The sequence below is a fragment of the Sebastes fasciatus genome, chromosome 15, assembly GCF_043250625.1.
Source record: "Sebastes fasciatus isolate fSebFas1 chromosome 15, fSebFas1.pri, whole genome shotgun sequence".
NCBI lineage: Eukaryota > Metazoa > Chordata > Actinopteri > Perciformes > Sebastidae > Sebastes > Sebastes fasciatus.
The window spans coordinates 28,886,471-28,913,489 of NC_133809.1; the positions used below are offsets into that span (position 1 = coordinate 28,886,471).

The 27,019-nt window shown below is 40.7% G+C and overlaps 1 protein-coding gene across 4 annotated transcripts in view; it reads left to right on the forward strand.

The window, feature by feature from the left end:
- Positions 1–4,756: 4,756 nt before the first annotated feature.
- LOC141752025 (gephyrin-like) overlaps positions 4,757–27,019 on the forward strand; it is a 43,549-nt gene continuing 21,286 nt past the window's right edge. For 2 of the 4 annotated variants that reach the window (XM_074609766.1, XM_074609767.1), the window contains exons 1-10: positions 4,757–4,876; positions 11,875–11,953; positions 14,494–14,551; positions 15,657–15,749; positions 17,081–17,175; positions 17,343–17,409; positions 18,540–18,851; positions 21,031–21,132; positions 23,542–23,679; positions 26,959–27,001. In XM_074609766.1, coding sequence (XP_074465867.1) covers positions 4,813–4,876; positions 11,875–11,953; positions 14,494–14,551; positions 15,657–15,749; positions 17,081–17,175; positions 17,343–17,409; positions 18,540–18,851; positions 21,031–21,132; positions 23,542–23,679; positions 26,959–27,001 — 1,051 coding nt within the window. In that variant the 5' untranslated portion in view covers positions 4,757–4,812. The remainder of the gene's footprint in view (positions 4,877–11,874; positions 11,954–14,493; positions 14,552–15,656; positions 15,750–17,080; positions 17,176–17,342; positions 17,410–18,539; positions 18,852–21,030; positions 21,133–23,541; positions 23,680–26,958; positions 27,002–27,019) is intronic. The other 2 variants (XM_074609768.1, XM_074609769.1) reach the window with 1 other exon arrangement.

Sequence of the window (27,019 nt, forward strand, 5' to 3'; positions counted from 1 at the left end):
AATTGTTTTTTTATTTTTGGGCCTTTAAAAACTCTTTTCATTCAGACATTACGGGTCAAAAGGAGGTTGTGCCTCAGCTCACTGGTGGAGCACGATGTCCCACATACACAGCAGCCACCTCCTTCACTTTCTCCCTTAGCAGTGACTTTCTACATTGGTGACAACTGAATGTATGTTGTGTTCAACTCTCCAGCATGCTGATTTTACAGTGAGTCACAACGTTCTGTCACACATCCATCACATGATACATACTTTAGTTCCTCCTCCCAAGGCACATGACAATACTGTCCCCGAACTGTTCCTCACCCAGGGAGTTTTTGGATCCCCTGAAAAGAACTATAATTACCATGCTGCAGTTGTATGTAAGTTGCAGTTTACATCGATGTCTGTCCTAAATGACTTCACTTCATCATTTTATCCTGTGAGAAATTTGTGTGAAATTGTCATAATTAGTATATGACTTATTGAGTTATGGCCAAAATAACGTGTTCTGTGAGGTCAAAGTGACCTTTGAGAACCAACATCTAATCATTCATTCTCTAATCAAATCTTCATCCTTGAGTCCAAGTGGCAAATTTGAAGGAATTCCCTCCAGGCGTTCCAGAGATATTGCGTTCACGAGAATGGGACGGACATGAGGTCACAGTGATCTTTGACCACCAAAATCTAATCAGTTCATCCTTTAGTCCAGGTGGATGTTTGTGCCAAATTTGGAGGAATTCCCTCCAAGCATTCCTGAGATATCACATTCAAGAGATTGGACCGGACGTACATACAGATAGACGGACGGACAAACCGAAACCATAAAGATGCCGCGGAGGCATAATAAAAGGAAGTGATGACTGACAATCCAGCTAACAGCCACAACCTGCTGTCACATACTGTATTTCCATCCCCATCACCACTGATGGATTTGGGTAATTGCCCCCTCTGGTGTCCCCATGTAAAAAAAAAAAAAAAACTGCAAACATGCCCTCTTGGATGCCCCTATGCTAGATAAAACATGATATAGTAACCTCTATAGTGGCTCAATGTGCATGAAAAAGTGTACTCTAGTGTGCCCTTCCAGTGGAGAAAATGTGATAAAGTGTCCTCGAGGGCAGTGGTTCCCAACCTATTTTCCTTGAACACCCCCCCCCCCCCCCCCACCCCCCTCCAGTTGTATCTGAGAAAAGCTGAGCCGATTCAGTGTTTAAATGAGTCAACTTTCTTTAATGAATATAACTTGTCAGTTTCCTCAACATAAATAAAGTGATGACGTCCTGACACATTCGCCAAGAGAATACAGATGCATAATATGATATTTCTTTTTGTTTACTATAGTATTAGAGACAAAACTGATTTTGTGTTATTGTGGTTAAATAAATGTAATGTAATATTTGTTAGATTGCTGCTTGACTGCCCTGTTAATACAGGTGCAGGCCTGATTTTGTTTGATGTTGTTTCTGAAAGGCTAAACTCCAACAAATATGGATTGAAGCAGAATCTTTTGTTAGTTAAAAAATGTGAATTTTTTAAATGTTTGCATCTATCTTTTTTCAATAAATTTTTACTCTTGGACATAACAACGCTCTGGAATTATTGGAATGTTTGGATCACACGAGTCAGAAACAATCCTACACAGCCATCGCTGGAATCTAATTCTACAAATAGTATAATACTAATAATATTAGTGTAGCCTGATCTGCAGCTGTGCAGAAATAGTGGGTTCAAACCGAATGTGGCATACGAAGTAGCAAAAAAAATATATTTTTTAAAATAGTTTTATATACAGACTTTTGTATGAATTATCCAGTAAGTGTGTTATTATGATTTTAGTTATACATGTGCAAATCTAATTTTGACAACCGCAGAGCAGACAAATCCTGGTGCACCCCCTGTGATCTTTGACCTAAGGGGGGCCTTGACCCAAGATTTGGAACCATTGTTCTAGGGTGCCCTTCAAGTGGAGAAAATGTGATACAGGGCCTTCTAGCATGCCATTCCAGTGGAGAAAATAGGGCCCTATAGGTAGTGATGATACATGCTGTGCAGAGGCTTCGGAGCGTGTCAAGTAATCCAGGAAGTTTTTTGTGAAGCGTGTATCGAGGCTTGTATATATATATATATATATATATATATATATATATTATTATTTTTTTACAGTGAAGACATTTTACTGCTGGTGTTATTACACTTTGCCCTACCAACATCTACAAATAGACTACATTTGTTACAAAATGGAGCACAAACTGATGACTGACCAGACACTATATTTGGTCAATATAACATTTCACACACAGGTCACCTTAACTCTTATTTGGGGGATTCACAAAGAGTGTTGATGTCCTACTGTATGTTTTTAGAGGCGGCTCTAAAATCTTCACTTATTAGTTGGAGGACACTTCCACGGAAGGACACACACACACACACACACATAGAGTCGTCCTCCAGAGGTGCAGCAGCAGCAGCCTAGGAGAGCAAATCGTTTTTTTTGTTTGATGTTGTTTTTGAAAGGCTAAACGCCAACAAATATGGATTGAAGCAAAATCTTTTATTCGTTAAAAAATGTGAATTTTTGAAATGTTTACATCTATCTTTTTTTCAATAAATTTTGACTTTTGGACATAACAATGCTCTGGAGTTATTGGAATGTTTGGATCACACGAGTCAGAAACAATCCCACACAGCCACCGCTGGAATCTAATTCTACAAATAGTATAATACTAATAATATTAGTGTAGCTTGATCTTTATGATATATATATATATATATACATATATATATATGTAGGGGAGAGTGGGGTAAAATGAGCCAGTGGGTAAGTTGACCCACCCCCTGTATCTTGGCAACTGTGATTATGTTTTGTCATGTGACCATAAATTCAGGAAGTACCCATCATTTCTATCTTGCTGTGATGAAGTGAAGCACATGGGAGGAGTAGTAAGTACTTTTTTACACCAAAAACAGTTTTTTCCCTATCAAAGTAAATTTTCTGCATGTCAGGAATAATGACTGTTGGGTCAAAGCAAATTTATCCAGGTCTAAAAAAATATATTATACATGTTGGTGATTTACTAAGATATAACACCATGTTAATCCCTTCGCTAAAGATTAGCCTGAATTGCTAAACTGGGCCATTTTTTCCAAAATGGTAGCTATGGGGCAAAGTGAGCCAAAGGTTATGGGGTAAGTTGAGCCACTGGCTCACTAATATTCTACTATTATTCCGAGCCACTGGCTCAATTTACCCCACCATAAATTAACCAAATGAATTCTCTGATGTATAAAATGGTATTACTGTTGAGTGTTACACAACTTGGTTTGATTTTTTTATGTGTTAACCTTTATAGAAGAGGGAGATAAAGGAAGTAAAAACAGTTGGTTATAGTGGAACAGCAGAGGCAAAGAGGGTCCTCACAGAGGAGGTAGAGAAGGAGCTTGCAGACCATATCAAGAAGCTGGCTGAACAGTTCCACGGCCTTACTCCAAAGAAATGCTGTGAACTGGCATTGGAATTGGCAGAAAGAACAACCTTCCTGTCCCCAACAACTGGAAAGAGCAGGGTTTAGCAGGTAGGCCTAGGTCAAACCAAAGACCAAGACGAAAATCACAGCGTACAGCAGTTCTGAGGAGAGTGTGATGCCATCCCATTTGATGACACTTCTGAGCATGAGAGAAGTGAATCAGACATCTCAGATCTGTCAGTTGGTGACTTTGTCATAGTAAACTTTGTATCCAAAGGCAGAAGCTACCATTACATTGGCTTGGTTGAGAGCCTGGAGGGCAACGAAGTGAGTGCAAGATTTCTCAGAAGAATCCGGGGGAACACTTGACGTGAGAAGCCCACCTTTGTATTCAAGGAAAAGGATGAGGCATCTTTTCCACTGAGTGATGTGCTGAAGGAGCTACCTCAACCTCAAAAGGCTGGAGGAACTGCAAGGAGGGAGCAACAGTTCATATTTCCCTGCAACCTTGACGACTGGAATATAGTCGAATATTGAATGATATTTAGATTGTTCAATGGTCTTGAAACTCACTGGTGGTTTGTTCTCACAAGTTCATAACTGTGAAACTGTTTGTTAACACACTTATGCTGAGGTTTAAACTTAAAAACTCAGATGTTCAGTTTACCCCACGATGGCTCAACTTACCCACTGACTCGGATCAACTTACCCCTTACCTGGGGCAAGTTGAGCCACAGGAGCACTTTTTTTGGGAAGGTCATTTTTTCCAGACAGCTTTGTTATGGATGCATGCTGATCATTTCATTTGATAGGAGAGATCCTGAATTTAAGGTTCAAGTTTTCATTCTGCTTCTGTCTCATTTTTCCTAACCTCGAGGACAGCATAAGTAAAAATTGTCTCATCTTACCCCACTCTCCCCTATATATATATATATATTTTTTATTTTTTTTTACAGTGAAGACATTTTACTACTGGTGTTATTACACTTCTACTACCAACATCTACAAATAGACTAAATGTGTTACAAAATGGAGCACAAACTGATGACTGACCAGATGCTATATTTGGTCAATATAACATTTCACACACAGGTCACCTTAACTCTTATTTGGGGGATTCACAAAGAGTGTTGATGTCATAGTGTGTTTTTTAATCTTCACTTATTAGTTGGAGGACACTTCCACGGAAGGACACGCACACACACACGCACACACACACACACACACACAGGGAGAGTCGTCCTCCAGAGGTGCAGCAGCAGCAGCAGCAGCAGCCCGCACACCACCACCACCAGCCCGCACACCACCACCACCACCACACTGTGTGTATGTATGTGCCGGCACAGTGCAGACAGAGGTTGTAAACATGGCGGCGGACGGGATGGTGCTCACCAACCACGACCATCAGACCCGAGTGGGCATCCTGACGGGTGAGCAGACCGTTTGATAAAATGAGATTAAATGCTTCTCGGTAGTGCAGCTCGGTGGCTGTTTCACCGTCGGTCGCCTGTGCACGTCGGTGTCACGATACGAGCTGTCTCCGCTGCTACGAGCTAGCTGCCGTTAGCTGCCGTTAGCCTGCATGCTAAGCTAATAAGCTAACCGGTTGGGTTGGCTGTCATTGCTCTAACGTTAGCTCAGTTAACGTTAGCTGCCTGACAGCTCGGACAGATGTGGGATTCGCTTTGTAACGACGTTATTAGCGTTTATGTCGTGAAGTTTATAACATATATGTGTTCATGTGAAGACTGGCTGTCATGTTCAGTGTTGTACTAGACAGCTACTCGACATATTGTAGTGAGATATTTTAATCAGCGTCAAGTTAGACAGCAGGAAGAAGAGCGCCCGGCGAAGACTTTCAAAATTAGAGCGCTATACTTTGGCGAGTAACTGCTGCAATGAGTTTTTAACTAAGACTGGCGCTTTTATTTTGAAAGCAGAACCACCATTCTTCCGGTTTAGCGGTGCTGTGTGTCTCCAGCTTGACGCAAAGCAGCGTTACATTCTCCAGCAGTGTAGCGGTGCTGAGCCTACATCAGCTGCATTATTCATGTCCCCTTTGCAGATCCGATATGTTGGAGGGTGCTCTTCATTAACATCTCTTTTATGGTTTCCTTTGACGGCCATTTCATTTGGGGCATTTTGTCTGTTATTTTTTTTAATTGAACTCAGAAATGTGCATTTATTAATGATCAATCGTGCTATTAAAAGCTCCTAAAGAAGGCAAGGCGCACTGCTAAAGCGAGATGATGAATCCTGTTGTTTTAGCAGGTTGTTTTAGTAGCTTCTCTAATTAGCTCAGCTGATGTTGTGCCTGAGTCGTGCAGGAGGAGGACTGGGACCAGTAGATCCAGTCGTGTGACAGCCACCAGTCACCAGTAGCCCCGCTGCCTGCTCACCAAGGCAGGGGGAGACGTGAGAGTAATGTTAAGAGGATGCGCCCCAGCAGCTGGCTGGGAAGTCTGTCGTGGTTTTGATGAGCTAGCATCTCGGCTAACAGCAGCTAACCCTGCTGTCCATACAGCTGACAACCACAACCTCCTGTCACATGCTAACACACGTTCCCAGCCCATTCATGTGGTGTATGTGTGTGGAATATGTGCTCTGTGTGGTTTTACGACAGATGTTTTAACTGAGGAGTTGAGGTTAGGTCAAGTTTAGGGTCAAATATGGGGTTTAACAAATTTGACTTAAGACATTTATGGTAAATGGACTTGGACTTGCATTTATATAGCGCTTTTCTAGTCTTCCGACCACTCAAAGCGCTTTACACTACATGTCAGCATTCACACACCGATGGCAGAGGATGCTAAGGTGCCCACTTTGCCCATCAGGATCTAATGTAAATTCTCATTCACACACCGATGGCTATGCCTTCGGGAGCAATTTGGGGCAAGTGTCTTGCTCAAGGACACATCGACGTGTGACCCGGAGCAGCCGGGTATCGAACCGCCGATTGGTGGGCGACTTGCTCTACCGTCTGAGCCACAGCCGCCCCATATATTTATGTAACCTATATGGAGCAAACAGTGTCGAAAATATAAAATAATATTGACAATGACCAAATATGATCCACTGGTTCTTCTAGCCAAAGCCTCATAGGCTGATTATTAAATCAGCATTAGGGAAATCAAATAATATGAGATTTGCCTCCTGTGATTACTGGGCAGAAGGAGCCAGGTTAAAGCTACGCACTGGTGTGCTAAATTTAGCTGAGATAATTTTGGAAATACTTCAAACACACTAGGCCATGGCTTTACCCATGGGTGCCGTGTCCTAAGGGAAAACTAGGCTACTTAAGGAAGTGGCGAAATTCAACATTTTTAGTATTGTCAACAAATTCTATTAAAAGACCCAAACCAACAAAGAAATGATCCCACACTCTTAGAAATAAAAGTGCTAACTAGAACTGTATAGGGTTCTTCGGCTTGTCCTCTGATTGTCCTTTTATAAAGTTTTCACCTGGAGCCCTTTCAGAGGGTTCTACCCAACATAAAGGGTTATAACTTGAACTATCTGTGAAAGGTCCAACCGAGAACCCCCTATGAGAGGTTCTACAGAGAACCCAAAGAACGTATTGCCAAGAAGTGAAAGCCAATTGGTCGTTCCGTTGCAACATCAGCGCCCAGCAGCAAAGCTACGCTTCCGCCATTTTGGACTGAAAGCGACTACCGGACGCCAGTAAAACGGTCGCCTAAAAAGTTAAATAATTTCTGTTTTACTGTCATATTCTACTGAAATAGCCTGTGCTGAACAATGAAATATAAATATAATAAGCGTTTTCAGTCCAAAATGGCGGCAGCCAAACATATCAGTTTTGTGTCTTTACTTCTATACTCCTTTGAAGAACTCTTCTATAGTGTAATGGTTTCACCCAGAACCTTTTCACCTTCTCAGGATGCTAACAAAAAAACACTTTCATATTCCAAAGGTTTCATCTAGAACCCTAAAGGGCATTTCGCACAGGACACGGTTTGCGCTGCACTTGCTGCTGGGTTCAGCGCACTGAACGGCGTGCTGCGCAGCGCTGAGCGAGCGGCGCACTCTGCACACTCTTTACTCAAAGCAGCAAAACACCATCATGGTGCGGCGCAAGCCAATGGAAATAATGGGTTCCAGCGCACAGTGCTGCTGTTGCTGTGTTCTGTCTGAAAGGGCATTGAAGGGCCAGAACTGATGTGGTGCAGCGTAACCCACAACAATCATGGTTCACAATCACAGTTTTTGGAGGGATGTGGGCGTTCCCTTTTAACACCCTTGAGGAACTGTTTCTTCCACAAAGGGTTCTTTGGATGAAAATGGTTCTTAATGGAACCCTTTGTCTTACAAAGAGCCCTGGAGAAAAAACATTTCTTCAAAAAATGGTTCTTCTGAAGCAAATGGTTCTTGGTAGAACCTCAGCCCTTAAGGAAGAACCCGTTTGGAACCCTTATTTCTAACAAGTATTGTGTATGTATCCAAAGCCTGATATATCTTATTCTTCCAAAGACTCACATATAAGCAACAGTGGGTGCACTTGGTGATGACCACTGTGGTTTATTTTGACTCAATCCCACATATACCTTCCTGTGGCTGTAAATACTCACCAGCGCACCAAATGTCTGTTAATCCGCAGCCAAAAATAGTCCCCAACAATATTTCCCCCTGTCCGAGTAGCATTTGTGAAAAACCACAGTGCTCAGCTGTAAAATATTTACATCTTCAGTAGGGACAAATTAGCTCCAGTTTGTGTTACAGTTACCCTAATTTAGGTTTGACTTCTTATCCATCATTGAGAGATAATACATCAATCTGTGACATTTGTAATATCAGTTTTTTGAGAGGAGGGAGGCAAGCTTGGTTGGCTTCACTTTATCAAATCAGCACACTGTGCCAAGTCGCACAGTTAGGATCTCACCATCTCATCAATTGAGTTAGTAAAATACAATCAAGCAAATATTAATAAAGCCAACGTACTAATAAAATCATATACTGTATCTAACCTTTGGTGGAAGTCTCATAGTCTCATAGAGGGGATTCATCAAATCCCTACCATTGGACACAGCCAAATCTGTCACTACATATTGATGCAGTTTCAGAACAATTTATTGGTCAGATGGGGATCTGAAATTTTTTTTTTTTATGGTGTCAAACATGGCTATAATGAGTTAAAGTCTGTCAGATGATACACGTCTGAAGAGTTAAAGAAATTAGTGAAATTGTCATGGTTTGGTTTAGGTGGATTCCTCTATTCACAATCGCTGGCCATCAAATTTCCTATATTCTTAGCAATGTGTCAATACAGAAAATGTCTAAAGCATGTTTGTGTCTGTGAGTGTTCAGGCTGGGTTGTACTAGTGTATTGCTACTATTGTTCCAGAGCTAATGCTACCAAAGAACGTATATTGCTAAGAAGTGAAAGCCAATCGTTCGTTCCATTGTAACATCAGCGCCCAGCAGCAAAGCTACGCCTCCGCCATTTTGGACTGAAAGCGACTACCAGACGCCAGTAAAACGTCTGCCTACAAAGTGCCGTACAAAAGTAAAACAAGATAATTTCTATTCTATTGTCATATTTAATGTCTACCAAAATGGCCTGTGTTGAACAATGAAAATATTATAAATATGCATACTATTGTAATTATTTACTTATTTGCTTATTTATTTATTAAACTTTTTTGCCCGGCTTCCCAGAGGAGCATAAAGTGAGCGATGGACATAAATGGAAGTTAGAAAAATCCAGCACACAGATTTTTGAGAACAATCTCAAACTTGTTCATGATACAGGTACAGGCTTACAGCATACAGCCCATTGGTCTATTAGAAGATAATAAAGTGATGAATTACAGCTAATATATCCATTATTACAGCCGCATACAGCTAGCAGGAAGCTGGCAGAACCCGAAATGTAGTATGAGGGTGCAGGACAGTGCAGTCCCGTTGGTCTGATGCACGTTCATTATGCCGAGGAAAATAACTCTGGATTCAGCTGTTAGTTAATTTCACTACTTTTAGGACATAATCATTTAAATGAGGGATATTTAAGTGTTCGTACTGGGAAGTTGATTTACCTAAAAAAAATCCTCAGATCCTCTGATTTACAGACGTCTCTTTATACATCCGTGGACACAGACTCATTGGTGTTTTCAGTCCAAAATGGCGGCAGTGCTACCGCAGCGCCATCTAGCGGCTGTTGTCAAAAAAGCTCCAGCGTTTCGAGTATTTAGCGGTACTTGTTCAAGCTGTGGTACTTTTGTTAATATTTGAAGCTGAGGTATGTTACTACAAAACAATAGAAACATTGCGAACCATAGCCATATATTCAAATTAAATTGCCGTTTATCTTCGTAACCCCAATACAAAATGTATGTGGTAAGATTAGCATATAAAACTATAGAGATAGGTGAAGATCCTCATTTCACAGTGTCTGTGGTTCAACTTTCACCCAAATACCAAAGTTGATAGCCTGGATGATCTCTAAATATTTGTGCCCTTGAACCAAGTGTACCAAGGTTTCACAATAAGCTATGTTTTCATGTTCATGTATCAGGGGACTGTAATGACAGACAGCAAACTGTCTGCTTCAAAAGTCTTACTATGTAATCTCTATGAAGCGATTCTGAATTCATATGTAGAATCTGTAGGCAACGGGACAAGATTTTTGCATCGGAAGCGTTCAGATTTCCGTTTCTAGTGCGAGTAGTATAGTATTGACCAATCACGTTCGAGCAGGCTTTGGTTGAATGCAGGTAAACAGTCCGTGTGGAGAGCAAAAGAGGTGGATTGCGCTAGCTGAAATGCAATCTGGGAACCCACCAACTATCGTCTGACGATGATTTAGCTTTTTATTGGTTTAAAATTAGCCTGTAAACTGGCTACTTGTGAAGCAATCCAGTCTTACACGTCGTCTCTCAACTCCAACTCCTGACTCGCGTCTCAAGTTGCTAATCGGACTGTAAACAATGAGCAGCACATGGAAGAGGAAGTCTTGGAGCAGATATCTGCCGACTACACCGTAACCCCATAAATATTCTTCCTTGCCCTTGCCTTGTTCCAAGATTACTTAATTTGTAATCAAGTGTAATATCTTGCAGTTGAACTAATTATAGTACTTATGTGTTTAAATTTCACTTTTAGACAGCTCGGGTTTTCTGGTGACAAGTCAGCTTAGTCACTCAGATTTATGTTCAGAAAAATAGGCTAGCTTTTCAAAATTCCATTTTAATATTGATTTAAATTTAAAAAATATACATATAAAGAAATAGTTTGACACAACTTTTTGCTTTCTCGCAAAGAGTTAGATGAGAAGAGTAATACCACTCTCATTTCTGTCCATTAAATACAAGGCTTCAGCCAGCAGCTGGTTAGCGTAGGTTAATATAAAGACTGGAAACAGGTAGAAACAGCCAGCCTATAGCTCTGTCAGAACCAGGCTAAAACAAAGTCTGAAGTTTGACTGATTAAACAGTAAGACACTCTGGGCAGGCTTCTCAAATCTGTATATAAAGGTGGTCTCCACTTCCTCCCACTGTACAGAAGTGAAGCCAAAATATCCCGTATACGGGAGCTTCCATCTTGAGATTTCGACGTCCTTTGGAGCCAGAGTCTGCGCAGTTGCGATTGGGCGGTGGAGCCGTGACATTGAGGTCACCCGCCTGAACCAATCGTGAGCCGAGCACGGCCGCAGCCTGTCAGTGAGAAAGACTCACAGCTGTCAATCATGAAGTCTCAACCCCTGTTTATAGGATCAAATAACTAATTAAAACCAAACTTATCTGAAAAATGTACACTTGAACATACATCAGCGTGATAAGAACTATCTAAAACAACAGAAAGCATCTTTGGGAAAAATGTATTTGACGTGTACTTTAACATTTTAGTTTGGACCATGTCCCATCCACTAACATGTAGGAGCTTTATGACCTGTACTGCAGCCAGCCACCAGGGGCAATCCAGATGTTTTCTTTGAAGTGGATCTAGACAATCTCAAGTATTTACTTCAGCCATTCATAATGAATATAATCAAATAAACAGGTATATAAACCATGGATGAATAGAGATCTGCTGTTCGTGGACTATAAAGGAATGCTATCATAGCTCCATATATTAATGTGTAACATTATTGTCCAAGTGCCATTTCTTTTTGAATGTGGTACTCTCCAGTTTCCCTTGGAAAACTGACAGAATTGCATTTCAGGCCTGTGAAACGGTAATTAGACACTGAGATGCAAACACCCTCAATTAAAATTCTGGGCAATAACATTAATTAAGTGTACACATGTGAACTTCCATTGAAATGTCTCATTAGAATCACCCAAGGTTCCAATCTTTTTGTAGACGAACAGTCAGTGTATCAGTGGTCAGTTTTATTTTAAACATGCAGTAAATCTGCATCATATTCATCTGGTCAGCGGTTCTGTTCTGTAACCTGAACTTGTCTCTTCTTCAGTCAGTGACAGCTGTTTCAAGAACTTGGCTGAGGACCGGAGTGGAGTCAACCTGAAGGACCTGGTCCATGATCCCTCGCTGTGAGTCTACACACACAGTCATCCTCAATATTAATGAATGCACAAAGAAGGGTTCACAGTTGTATTCTGTATGGCTATCAATCAATTAAAATATTTAATCGTGATTAATCGCAAATTAATCACACATTTTTTGATCTGTTCAAAATGTACCATAAAGGGAGATTTTGTCGAGTATTTAATACTCAAATATGCTGCTTTATGAAAATGTATGTATATATTTATTATTAGAAATCAATTAACAACACAAAACAATGACAAATATTGTCCAGAAACCCTCACAGGTACTGCATTTAGCATTAAACAATATGCTCAAATGGTGTGTCAGTGTGCTGACTTGACTAAGGCTTGCCCCAAACTGCATGTGATTATCATAACGTGGGCATGTCTGTAAAGGGGAGACTCGTGGGTACCCATAGAACCCATTTTCATTCACATATCTGGAGGTCAGAGGTCACTGGACCCCGTTTGAGAATGGCCATGACAGTTTTTTCTCGCCAAAATTTAGCGCAAGTTTGGAGCGTTATTTAGCCTCCTTCTCAACAAGCTTGTATGACACAGTTGGTACCAATGGATTCTTTAGGTTTTACTAGTTTCATATGATACCAGTATCTACACTCTAGCTTAAAACTGAGCCCGCTACAACCTCCGAAAGATTGATTGCGTTAATACGTAGAAATTAGTGCTGTTAAAACAAATTTGCATCAACGTGTTATTATGGCATTAACTTTGACGGCCCTAGCATTTTGTGATTTATATATAAATGACTCTCTCCATTGTTGTAGGCTATATAAATGTAAATAATAATAATAATAATAATAATAATAATAATAATACACTTGTAAAAAGAGTAAGACTCACAAAGATATTTGTGATGCACCCACAAATATTTTTATTATATAAATGTAATAGAAATCCACAAATATATGTATTTACAGGTCACAAGTGGACAGCTCTAAGTGCGTCTGTTCACACCTGGCATTAGAATGCGTCTCCACTTCGTCTTGAGTCACCACTTGAGATCGGACCTCACTCCCCCGCTCTATATGCAAATAAACACGTAGTAAACACACGGCGAATACAGCATAATATTACAGTAATGTCAGCAGTAATATCGGACAGGGTACTAGAGTATAATCCGTACATTTTATTAACATAAAAATACAAGGTTATTGTACCGGCGGTCCCCGGAGACCACTGTGCCGCCGACACCGCTGCCTTTGCCAGACAACAGCGAGGTACAGAGCTTCAGAGAGCCGGGATGAGAGAGAGAGAGTTGCTATCGGCTCCGTGCAAAACACCGGAACAAAAACACAAACACATCTCCGACAGTATGATAATAATGCACTTTGCGTGCCTAGTCTGATAGTCTGTAGATATGTAGCCTATAGATAAGATATATTTTAATAAAAATATAGTTGTACCGACACAATACAGTAGAGCACAGAAGCTGTTTCCATGTCGTGAGGCGGACTAGCAATCGCGTCTACCTGTCTAGTCACATGAGGAGCGCAGTGATCCCGCAGTCCCAGCAGGATATCAGTTGAGTAGGAGGTCCTTAATGTGGCCCAGGACGCATTCACTACACACTGCTAAAAGAATGTGCTCATATGTGGCCCAGACCACCTCTGAATGTGGTCTGAAAGATCCGATCTCAATGCGTCGTCAATGCGTCTTGAGTGTGTTCACACCTGTACTTAGAGCTGTCCGCTTGAGATCACTGAGGACGCATGTTAATACCAGGTCTGAACAGGGCCCAAGTGTATAGGTAACTAGCTTGTGAGATTGGACTGCACACGTCGTTGTGTAATTATGAATTCCACTGCTTTTCTTGGCAAGACCGGCCTTGCGTAGCTGGTTGAGGCAGAGACAATTGGTTGAGGTTAGGCATTGACCTTTAGTGGTTAGGGTCAGGATAGCCCATTGGTCAGGGCACAGGACCTGACCAATCGGGTTACCGGTGCCTTGGCAAGCATGGACACTTGGCCAATCCAAGCGCTGGATGCTATGCAGGGCGGGTCTTGCCAAGAGCAGTGGTATTCATAATAACTCCACATTGGCAGAGTTGATGTCGTCTAACGTAACTCGAATCATATTATGGCTAGCTAGCTAATGATCCTAGTTTGTCTGTTAGCATTGAATAGCTAACTTGTTAGCTAACACGAGTGTTCAATGCCACATCAGTAATGTTGCAAGCATTCATAACTCAAACATATTTAACCCGGGCAGCTGGATGTAGTTAGTTCGATATCCATCCTCCTGTTCATGTTTGCAGACTGCACAGATGTAACGCTAGGTGATCACTTTAAATCATACACTCAAATCTAAGTGTTTTACATGTATGTACAACTATTTTTGTGTGCTTTGAAAAATTGTGGAGAGTTAATATATAAATCTCAAAATACATTTGTGAGCCATTCTGTGTGCCTTCATTACTATTGACTACATAGTCCATGGTCTGTACACACACACATTGACATATACAGTACAAACATGCATGTAGACTGACATTACACTTACTGTATCTTTCTCACCTCCTGCAGGCTAGGAGGAGTCATAGCAGCCTACAAGATTGTTCCAGATGAGATTGATGAAATCAAGGTACGTGTCTTCGCTTTGAGCCCACCGGCAATCACATCACTCACTCAGTCTATGAGACACATGGCAACATGCGGTGAAAATAGTCTGGACTTTACACTCACTTTCCCACTGGTACTCACAAATGTTTCAATCTGTCATAGAAGAAGACGCACTTGATAACCGAACACTGAATGTAAACAGTGGAAAATGAGTCTTTGCTTCACAAGTCTTATTAGCAGTTGCAGTGACCATCCGTCTATCATCTAACTGTTAGCCAGGCATGTTTCCTCACTTCACTGCTTTTCTAGCCACTGAATGCACAAAGATTATGAGCCTGTGTTGATCTCTGTGGGGAAATTCTCTCTTATAAGGTACTGAGCAGCACCTTAGGGGTGTTTTCATATTAGGTACAATTGATCCATACCGTGCCCGAGAACGATCCCCCCCCCCCTCCATTCAGCTTTCACATTAGTAAAGTTGTTCCGTACCCGAGTACACTTGCGTCATCATCCACGTGTATTTGTTTATGTTGAGATCAGCAGTTATTCGTGGCGGAGCATCGTAAAATACTTCATTCAAACTCGACAGAAACAAACTCACCAAAGCCGTCGGCGTTAGTCTTTCCAACAATCACCAACTCTGCTTTGGTCTAAATAAACTCTTATTTCGCAGAGTTTGATGAGAAGATATACAGCTCTACACGTTGTGTCCCTCCGCTGTCTCTCTCCCTCTCTCTGCCCACTGAGCAGCTGAGCGGCTCTCATTCTTCAGCGGTAGACCATTAAACTAGCTAAATAAAATAACAAATATCGCCCAACCCCAATGCCTCCTGTTGATTTTATTTTAATTACGGATCGACGAACTGTGCCCGAGTACGGTACGGAGCGTTCACACTAATCAATCGAACTGGACTTTGGGGACAAGTGTACTCGGATCCGGGCCCGGGTCCCTGATGTGAAAGCACCCTTAGAGCTGGTAGGGGGGCAGATGTTTGTCACCACTGGAGCTTAACCCCAGGAAAGTGTCTTTTATCCATTGCAGCTGCCTGTTGGGGCCCATAGTATACCAGGTAAAGAGGCTGCATGGTGTAGTTGTAACCTGTGTGTGTGTGTTTTCATGTGTACAGGACACTCTTTTGGAGTGGTGCGATGAACAGCAGCTGAATCTCATTCTCACTACTGGAGGAACTGGATTTGCACCACGAGATGTGACACCTGAGGTACAACCACATAGAGCCATTGACTGTTTTTAAAATAATACAAAATAAATAATTAGAACTATCATTAAAAACAGGACAATGAGAGATTAAACTAGCAAGCCTTGTCTGAAAAATTAACTGAATAAATTGCTTCAAGGATGTATTCAATGGCTGTACTTGAAACCTCATACTATACTAGTAGTATGTACTGATTTGGCCAAAATGTAGCATGTAGTATGCAGTATGACCAACAAAAGCTAAATCTACAGTATGCCAAAAATACCCGGATGTTGTACTGATTTGGAAAAAATCTCCAGTATGCATCGGACCAGTCTACCTCACCTGCTGTATCCCACAATGCAATGCGCTGGACCGCTACAGGCTACGGTCATAACAACAACAACAGCAGCCAAAAACTTTTCATCACTAAATTCACTTCTGAACATTTTTGAGGCGAGAAATCAATTGAATCAATTGAATATTGACAGTTTTACGATATATATTAGAGGTGAATCGAACATTTGCCCCACCGTTTTCGGAGTTTAGAAGCTCCTCAAACTGCTGTGACAGCTAGCTAGCGCCAGCCTTCTCACAGACCGCTATGAGCTGGCTGGAGCTCTCTAGAGACCGGTCTGTAGACGAGGGACTTTTATTTCCTTGTTGACGGATAGTTTGTTTAAATATCACAACACAAATGTCCATTATAAATTAACGCAAATCTGTGTTTATCTGTCTCGCGGGCGTAGCTCGCTCGCCAGCTGGCCAGTGACTCTCACAGAGCGACTACAGAGCAGCAGAGTGGCGAGGAAAGAGGGGCCTCTGACGGGGCAGAGAGATACCTGCTGAGACAACATGACCCTTTTTAACATTAGTTTTAAACTAGCTAAAGTAAATTTTGTCAATCAGTGTTTTATATTTACAGTCTCTCGTTGATGATCTTGTTTGTTTAACTTCACCATGAGTGAATAAATAGTTTAAGGGGTGGTGGAGCTAAACCGTGCAATATCTTATAAAGTAAACAAACGTTGATCATAAACAAAAAAAGAAAAATCAAAGCTCAATAAGTTGTATTTTTCGCTAATATTGCAATAGTGATACAAGTTTTGTTTTTTTTAACCATTGCTTTAAAAGCTGGTTTAAAGGCTAAAGCCTGGTCTAGCATACTGCAAAATACATTGCTTTAACCGTTTCATACTACATACTATTGAGTAATGCAGTATGTACTGTATACTGCATACTGAGTTTGTCAGTAGTATGATTTCAAATACAGCCTGTATTCCAACCAAAATTCTTTGGGACAAACAAGTGCTTGAAATGTCTTAACTGAGTGAGACGTGGTGTTTGTGTTGTAGGCCACCAGAGATGTGATAGAGCGAGAGGCTCCGGGTATGGCTCTCGCCATGCTGATGGGATCACTCAACGTTACACCGCTTGGCATGCTGTCCAGGTTAAGACTTGATATTTTACACTACTGTGTTCACTGTCAGTCAGTTCAGACATGCTGTCTACACCAGGATGTGCAGAAGTAATCTGCTAATCTGTTTTATTCTAACCAGATAAGTGTGTGTGGTATCCTCTCCTGCTCTAATCTGCTTTCTTCTGCACTGTCTCCAGGCCAGTGTGTGGTATCCGTGGTAAAACTCTGATCATCAACCTGCCAGGGAGCAAGAAGGGCTCTCAGGTGGGATTCTTTGCTTCCTCTGAACTCTGTTAGAAAGCTAAACATCCTTACTCATGTAATGTACATCTCCCTGTTAGTTATTATGAGAATCTATAACTCCATATGACTTTGTTGAGTCACAAATGTCATATGTTTTGATTGAACTTGAAATAACTAAAAAGATGTTTATTGTTCTATTTGTATTACTATTACATTAACTGTGAAATGTAATGTAATTTGAAATGGCATTTAATTGGGTGAAGAATGCAAAATAACTTGTTAAGGACTTGAAACTCAAAGTTTAGGACTTGGATTTGACTTGAGACTTATTTGGGACCTGCAAAACTAATGCTTTGTCCCACCTATGGATTCTGAATTTTGCTCTTTTAATTCTGTACATAGTACCCCAATTTTAGGGGAACCAAAAGTTACTAGTAATTCAGCCACCATGTGGGTTTGTCAGTGATTTTGTGTGTCATCATAGTTATACTGTGTTGCAACATTTACTGTTTAAATTAGGGCTGTTGTGCAATTGAAATATTTAATCGTGATAAAACACAAATTAATCGCCCATTTTTTATCTGTTCAAAATGTACCTTAAAGGCAGATTTATCAAGTATTTAATACTCTTTTCAACATGGGAGTGGACAAATATGCTGCTTTACGCAAATCTATGTATATGTTTATTATTGTAAATCAATTAATAACACAAAACAATGACAAATATTATCCAGAAACCCTCACAGGTACTGCATTTAGCATAAAAAATATGCTTAAATCATAACATGGAAAACTGCAGCCCAACAGGCAACAACAGCTTAGTTTTTTTTTGTTTCATATGATACCAGTATCTTCACTCTAGCTTTAAAACTGAGCCCGCTACAACCTTAAACTCGCAAATTGCGTTAATGCGTTAAAATAAATTTGGATTAATGTGTTATTATCGCGTTAACTTTGACAACCCTAGTTTGAATTTAATTTAATTTATATTTTTAAGGCAGCTGTACGCTACCTGCTCAGCATCAAATGTTATCAATCTATTAATAAACACAGTTACATTATAAGTAAGAAAGTATGGAGCTATTACAATCAATCCAATGGTTGAAAGTTCTCTAGAGTTCTTAACTTGTGCGTTGTATTGTCTTCTCCAGGAGTGTTTTCAGTTCATCCTGCCCGCTCTGCCCCACGCCATCGACCTGCTGCGTGAAGCCACAGTCAGGGTTAAATCCACTCATGCCGCCCTGGAGCAGCTGCCCTCCCCGTCCCCTCTGATGGCCAACACGCACATCGACACGCACATCAACATGCACACCATGGAGCGCGGCACCCAGTGCGAGGAAGAGGAGGAGGAGGAGGAGGAGGAGGAGGAGGAGGAGGACCGGAGGAGAGGTCGCCATGTGCACAACCACCACCACCACCAGCATGGCTCCTCCCACATCACCGCAGCCGCTATTGCTGCCAAGGTAACCAGTCGACACGGCACGCCACGACCAGTCCTGCTGCTGCTGCTGCAGCTGGAAAGTTGTTAGATGAAACTTTAATGATCCCTGTGGGGAAACTGGGTCATTGCAGCAGCAGGGTACTGTACTACAGGCTGCTACAGGACTCCCCCCAAAAAAACCATATATATTAGTTGTAAAATAGATAAGAAGCAGGGCATTTCAGAAACTTTTCAGAAACATTCCTGTCTTTTTTTTTTACTTTCCACATAAAAATATTTCTAGGCTGGGTCAGGTTGAGGAAATAGTACTTGAGTATATTTTTTTTCTAACATTTCTTTGGAAATTGGTTGGGAAAGTAATCCCACTTAAATAACAGCATGTTACTTTTAAGCCCAAACATGAGACATTGAGACCCAGTTTACAGCTGGTATTAAAATCTGTATCTGAATATCTTATCTGGATAACACAGAACACATTGTGATCGACACACAATCAGATCGGCCAGACCACTTCTGGGGTTGGTCTGGCTCGCATCGTGATCGCAAATGCAAACCTTAGCGTGACCACATTCTGAAAAAGAAGAAGTTGAAATAAAGGTCACCTAACTCTGCCTCTTCTTTCTATCTCAAGTGGGGTTGGATGAGGTTCTTATCCAGAGTAGGTGTATTACCTACAGTAGATGACTGTCGGCACGCCCCCAGTTTGGAGAAACAGAAAGGAGTACCAGCAAGGAGCAAAGGAATGTACTGCTGTGGACGGGGGCAGCAGATAAATGTATTTTAGGCACCTAAAAGAATCAATATCAGTTTAAGTGTACGCTATATTTAGAATATTTTCGCCTCTTTACCTGTCAGACAGCCCTTTCCAACGGGGAACTGAAGCCCTTGTATCCATCTATGCTCTCTCCAAAGCCACCAGACCTCCATTGAGAAAACCTGTAATTTTACCTCTCAGAACACGGGGGTTGCTGGACTACCGCTGCCTCCATCGGTTAGTTTATTTGTGTCATTGTTTGACTTTGGTGAATCCGAACTATGTATAGTCACACAATAACACAAACGAACTAACCGGTCGAGGCAGCAGTACACCAGCAACCCCCCGTGTTCTGCTAGGTAAAATTACAGTTTTTTTCAGTGGAGTCTGGTTGCTTTGGCGAGAGCATAGATAACCGCTTCACTTGCCCGTCAGAAACATAGTCTGTATAGCTGTCTCACGGCAAGGTAAAGCAGTAAAAATATTCTAGATATAGCATATACTTAAACTGATATTGATTCTTTTAGGTGCCTAAAATACATTTATCCGCTGCCCCTCGTCCACAGCAGTACATTGCTTTGCTCCCCTGCTGGCACTCCTGTCTGTTTCTCCAAACTGGGGGCGTGCCGACCGTCATCTGCTGTAGGTAATACACTGACTATGGATAAGTACCTCATACAACCCCACTTCAAAACACCTGAACTATCCCTTTAACCATGTCATGTGTTATTCTACTTCAGTACACTTTCAGATCAAATATTACTGGGGTGACAACTAAGTGAAGATCAACATTTAATATCCAGGAATTCACATTATAGACACTGCTGACTATCCCTGTAACAATTTCACCACAATTTAGCACATTGACCATACACAGTCCAGATATGCTAGGTTTCCACCTAGTCTTGTTAATAAAATAGTCTATTATAAGTCTGTTACGTTCTGTCACAATTTGTTCCTTAATCTTCAATATTTCCCAAATGTTACACTGGATACAACTTTACTCTCTGCTACAGTGTTTTAATTATGGTCAACTTTCTTAGCAGCGAGTGTCAACATTACACTCAAACTTATGATCAGACCTACGTTCAGCTGGTGCAATAGGTTGCAGGTGTAAAAGCAAAGATCCATGTTCAGATGTCATTATCCAGATAATGGATCGAGATACAGATGGCCTACTCTCATTAGCCAATTCCAAATACTTTAATTTAGAATTTTCAAGCCATGTAGAACATAACTGGTAGGAATCATTAGGATCCAAACGTTGGTTCATATTTAGAGGTGCTCCACGGAGCAGCTATTACATGCAAATGTCAACTTTTTGTGACTTCATTCATGAACCAGATTGAAGCACTCCCATTTCATCTCATTCACCTGTCTGTCTATGGGGACATGTGTCTGTCTGTGTGTTTGTGCGTGTCCGCATGCATGTGTGTGTGTCCATCAGACGAGCCATGCTGTGGTCATGGCTAAGGGGAGTCCCTACCTGCCCGGCAACACACCCGCCCCGCCCACTCATTTCACCTGCTCCTGTACCCATGACCAGCAGGTGAGATACACTCTCACACACACACACCCCCCTCCTCTCCTGTCATTGGTCACTTCATCGTGTCTTTCAGATCCACACTGCCGGGCCCTGTTCTTCATACATGGATAACACTTCTTTGAATCTCTGAATTCCATTTTTTTTTAGTTATGTTGATGGAGACCATAAAAGAGCGACAAGGAGAGTGGAATCTTAGTTAGATTCTTTAGGTGGACACAAACATGTCTGCTGGATGTGTAAATAGGCAACTGCTTGCCAACACATTAGTCACAACTACTTGATAAGGTGATAATACATGACATACATGAAACCTGCCTAGGTGGAGGTCTGCGCTCTCTGAGTGCACTTCTAGTTTCAAAGAGTGAACTGTCATCCAAGAAAAACAAATGAATCTCCCATCTGCTGTTGAGGAATCCAGGTAGCTGGATAAGAATACATATGATCATTTTATCCTGGATGAGTTTAACCATGTGTGTAAAACGGGGCCCGTAACTGTAGTAAAATCTAGGGGTGATGTTGGTGGTTGAAAGCAGCAGTTTGTAGGTGTGATGGCTATTTACTTTACAACAAAGGAACCTAGGAAAAAAAACTTTTATAATTGGACAAATATTGTGTCAATTTGTGTGGTCACCATGGCAATTCAGTGATGGGAACATAGACAATAAAAAGCATCCTTATGTCCCTGGTACATCGTTGACTTAAATATGCTACACTTTAGCATACATGATCAGATTGAGTTCCATTTCCTCCCTGTTGGCCAAATCTGACGTATTTCCTTAACAAATAATCCTGCTAAGAAATCAGCTAGAATTCACATTAACTGTTAATATTTCCTTCTCAAAGGTGGTTTTGCATGATTTTCTCAATTGATTACAACCCACGTCAACATTATATTAGAACTGACAATTTGCCAAAGCATACCATATATTTTTGGAAGGCTTTTGTACCTTCCAGTCCGCCACAGTGAACATTTAAAGCTGCAGTAGGTAGAATTGGAGCAAATATGATAAAAAAATAAGTTATTTTTATAAAACGGTCACTATATCCTGACAGTAGTGCACGAGACAGGCAATCTGAAAAGAATCATGTGCCCCGGTGTCCTCCGGTGTCCTCCGGTGTCCTCCGGTGTCCTCCGGTGTCCCTAACGGCATCTGCAAGATCTCCCAGACCAGAGGAAAACAACCAATCAGAGCTGATCTGGAGCCTGCTGTCTCTGAGCAGCTGTCAATCACTCGCCAACTCCGACTAAACGGTCAAACTAGGCAGCGCTGATCAAATATGAATCAATATTCTGTTACTGTAATGCCTATTTCTCTCCTCAAATGTTTTCAGAAACATCTTGTAGTGTACTGGTTAGCTGTAAAATGAGAAAGTTTGTGACCCGTCCGCCTTATTTATTTATTTATTTATTTACTTATTTACGTATTTGACAATGACAATACACGTAGGCATTGTTACACTTAATTAAAGTGCAACCAATGCAATGTATATAGGACTTCTAGCCATAGCTAATTTTCAGACCTGGTCCCTGGTTAGGCTTTTAAGAAAAAAAATTTAAAAAATTAAAAAATATATATATATATTTTAGATCAGTTTAGGAAATACCAAGCACCGCCCCCCAGCCGGAGCAAACTTTCTAATTTTACAGCTAAACGGTACATTACAACACTTGAATCACAATATGCTGAAAGGTTATTGTGGAATTTTTGCCCAATTATGCCAAAAACGTGTTGCCTACTGAAGCTTTAATAGCTAACTGATATATATAAGTTGAACTCTAATAGTTAATATCCCATTGTCTTGGACTGCACTTAAATCACATTTGATTAATACTATGAGGGCAAACAGTATACACACTTTGTATTTTATTGTTATCTGTTATTCAGAGTCATACATAGTTTTAGACTTTCCCTTATAGAAGAAAGTGTACCCATAATTTCGTTATAATTCAATCAGATGTGGTCTCAGTGCCGTCGCTGTTACTATGCTTCTATGTGTTAGCATCGGGCCGGGGATCTTGTAAGGACACATGGATGGTTTTGGTGTCTTATGTTCTCGTAACTTGTGGAGAAAGTTGAATGTGACGCAAGGAAAAAATATAACGTGAATGAAAAGTAAAAATCTAGCACTCCCCTATCTGTCTTAGTGACAGAATATGATAAAGTAATAAGGGTTTGTTGCTTCACCACATTAGTTTGAGTAGTTTGCATTCCATAAATCCAAGAGTCATGCAGACACAGCTTTAGTTGACATTAAAACAACTGAAGGCAATTCTTTGACTTAGCATTAAGTGTGCGTGTGCGTGTGCGTGTGTGCGTGTGTGTGTGTGTGTGTGTGTGTGTGTGTGTGTGTGTGTGTGTGTGTGTGTGTGTGTGTGTGTGTGTGTGTGTGTGTGTGTGTGTGTGTGTGTAGATCCCGGACTCTATCATTTCTCGAGGCGTTCAGGTGCTTCCTCGAGATTCAGCCTCTTTAAGCTCCACCCCTTCTGAGTCACCGCGGGCGACACAGGCGACCTCCCGCCTTTCCACCGCCTCATGCCCGACACCCAAGGTACACACAAACTTTCACACACACACACACACACACACACACACACACACACACACACACACGCACGATAACTAAGAAGTAAGAATCTCTGAAAAGTTACATTTGTTAACCATAAAAATATATATATTTAAAAATGTGGCACTTTGCATGAAATTGAAAGTTTGCAAGAATCATAGAGCATGCTAAGTATATATGTATCATTACTGATTATTAGAGTTTGCTTATTTCCTGGATTCTTCAACTTTTTTGGTCACTGTAAGTAATTTTCTCATGTTTTTAAATCACTTATTATGACAAACTCCCAGTGAAGAAAAGAGGTTGCCAATTTGAATTCCTAACTTAAAAAGCAAGCTTCCATTCGGATTGTTTTCAGAGTTGTTTGGTCCCAATGTAACCACTAAGTGCTATGGATGGGCATGTTAAATGTGACTCACAATCCTGTCTCAATTTGGCTTTCAATTGGGTTCATTAATATGAGACCAAATGCAAAAGTTGGTAGTCGGACGTGACTGTCGGCCTCTCGCTCACAGTGATGGACTACCCTCAGGTTCAAAGTCTCGGGACCTTTGTGTTGTTTGGAGTTGAATGGGAGTGAATGAGACTGTGAGGTTTGGCAAAACTGAAATATAAATATCTTCAGTTGAGATACGTTCACGTAAATTTTTTCCCCAATTAATATCAAGGTATTGGAAATATAATTTTTGGGGAGAAAAATTCAAATTTTGTTAGAGTTGTCTTTTTTTCTCTTTTGGTTTAAATGACTCTAAATTCTCAAATAATAGTGGCCTTTATTTACATCAAATGCAAAGAGATCCAGGCATTTATTGATATAACAAGTTTTATTCCTGTTGTTTTGTGAAAGTACTAGATATGTTATCATATTTTAGTAACAACCCTCCCTATTTGGAGGGCCCGTCTGCTACCGCTTTAGCTGTTAATGCAAACTTTCCACAGCACTAATTCCATCGATACAACAACAGATTCATGTCTCCCTCACCACTCTGCTGCTCTCAATTAGTTTCCTGTATTTGAAATAATTAGGGCTGTCAATGTTAACGCAATAATTACTCGTTAACGCACATTTGTTTTAACACCACAAATTGCAGCTTGCGATTTTTAGGTTGTGGCTGTGAGTGAAGAGACTGTCATCATATGAAACTAGTAAAGCCTAATAAATCCATTGGTGCCAACCAGGTCATACTAGCCTGTCACTAAGGAGGTTAAATCCAAACGTACGCTAAATTTTGGCAAGGAAAAACTGTCATCACCGTTTCAAAGGGGTCCCTTGACCTCTGACCTCCAGATATGTGAATGAAAATGGGTTCTATGGTTACCCACGAGTCTCCCCTTTACAGACATGCCCACTTTATGATAATCACATGCAGTTTGGGGGCAAGTCATAGTCAAGTCAGCACACTGACACACTGACAGCTGTTGTTGCCTGTTGGGCTGCAGTTTGTCATGTTAAGATTTGAGCATATTGTTTTATGCTAAATGCAGTACCTGTGAGGGTTTCTGGACAATATCTGTCATTATTTTGTGTTAATTGATTTCCAATAATAAATATATACATACGTTTACATAAAGCAGCATATTTGCCCACTCCCATGTTGATAAGAGTATTAAATACTTGACAAATCTCCCTTTTAAGGTACATTTTGAACAGATAAAACGTGTGATTAATCACAATTAAATATTTTAATCGATTGACAGCCCTAGAAATATCTGAATAATAATAACTCCTAAAAATGTAATGATGCAACATTTTGACCAACAAGATCTTCTTCAGGCAAACCTCTGACGCAGACCTTGATGGTTGAAATGTTGCATCATTACATGACATTTTTTGGGGCTTGCAAAGTTCAGTGTGTGGACTATTTACTACTTTAATTTGAAGCACGTGCAGGAGGTGTTGACTCATCGAAGATAACGTGAGTGAATGAAAACAGTATTTCTGTTAAAAGAGAAAATGAGAGCAGCAGAGTGGTGAGTAGGACATGACTGCCGGCATTAGTGCTGGACAAATGTACTTGATGCTAAATTTACAATGTTAGTCATAAGAATACAGGAATTTCCACCACACAATGTTTTTTTAATTGTCCTTTATTGTTGACCGGTCTTTATTTGTGGCTATTATATGTATAGAGTGCTGCAGGAATGACATATTTTTGTTGGCCAACCCAGAAGTTAGCATCACCCTGGTTCCCTCAACAAAAAGCCAACAAGATTGTTCCATTGGGTTTTGGATTATTGCAAAAAATAAACTCTGTGGCAAACACACGGTAATGATATTTACTGTACGTTTTGTTCAGCAAGAAAATCTCCGCAAATGAACACCACTTTTTTGATTTTATGAAGCGCGAACGAAATCCCCAGAAGCCTATAAACAAACTACACCACGGTCACATGAGCGCGAGTATACACAACGAGACTGTAAAGGAGGACGAGTCAGCGTGATGACGTTTAGTAGTCTTAGTCCGCCTTTTTAAGACACATAAAGGCTCCAAAATTCACGAGTGGAATATTTGCTGACGTATTTTATATCGTAGAACAAAACCTTAAAATCTCTTCAGCTTGTGTTAACCACAGATCTCATTTCAGACATCTAACTAAAAATCCATTGACTTCCAGACGAGGGAACCAGAAGTGCTAAAATGCTAACTCATTTCTGGGTTTTAGGACTCACTCCTGCAGCTCTCTATACTGGCTCTATTTAAACATTTACGGTATTGAATTTGTATTCAATGGCGAGCACAGTTTTTAACATTCAAATCAAGACAAAGAGACAACTTTAGAAGAACAAGTGTTAAAATTAATATAAAAACAATGAAAAAGTATGATACATGGAGAAAGTAAAATGTCATCACAGGTTTTACAAACTGTTTTGATAAAGCTGTGTTAGGAGAGGAACTTCCATAGCAGATATGGACAACACACCAGCAGATATCTGACATGCGATTTAAGAAATAGAATTGAACTGATGTATCAATCAAACCCTAGACTGGTTCCCGTCATAGTTTCTAATAATCCTGCGTCGTTCTGTGCAATCACGGAATCAGACACACAGCTGCTGGTGTGCTGCTGGTTTTGAACGACACAGCTAGAATTCATGTTCCTTATGTTTCCATGTCCTGTGTATTAGACATTATTAATAGATGAATCAACGCGGAAGCCTTTGCCAGACTGTCCTGTTATGAAGGAGAGGTATTTAAATCATCCCTTCCATATGTTTGCATCAAACAATGACCAAATATAGAATATCTGTCTGTCTCTCTGCAGGTTCAGTCACGATGTGGCAGTAATGAGAACATTCTGAGAGCCAGTAAGTTCAGTGTCTGTG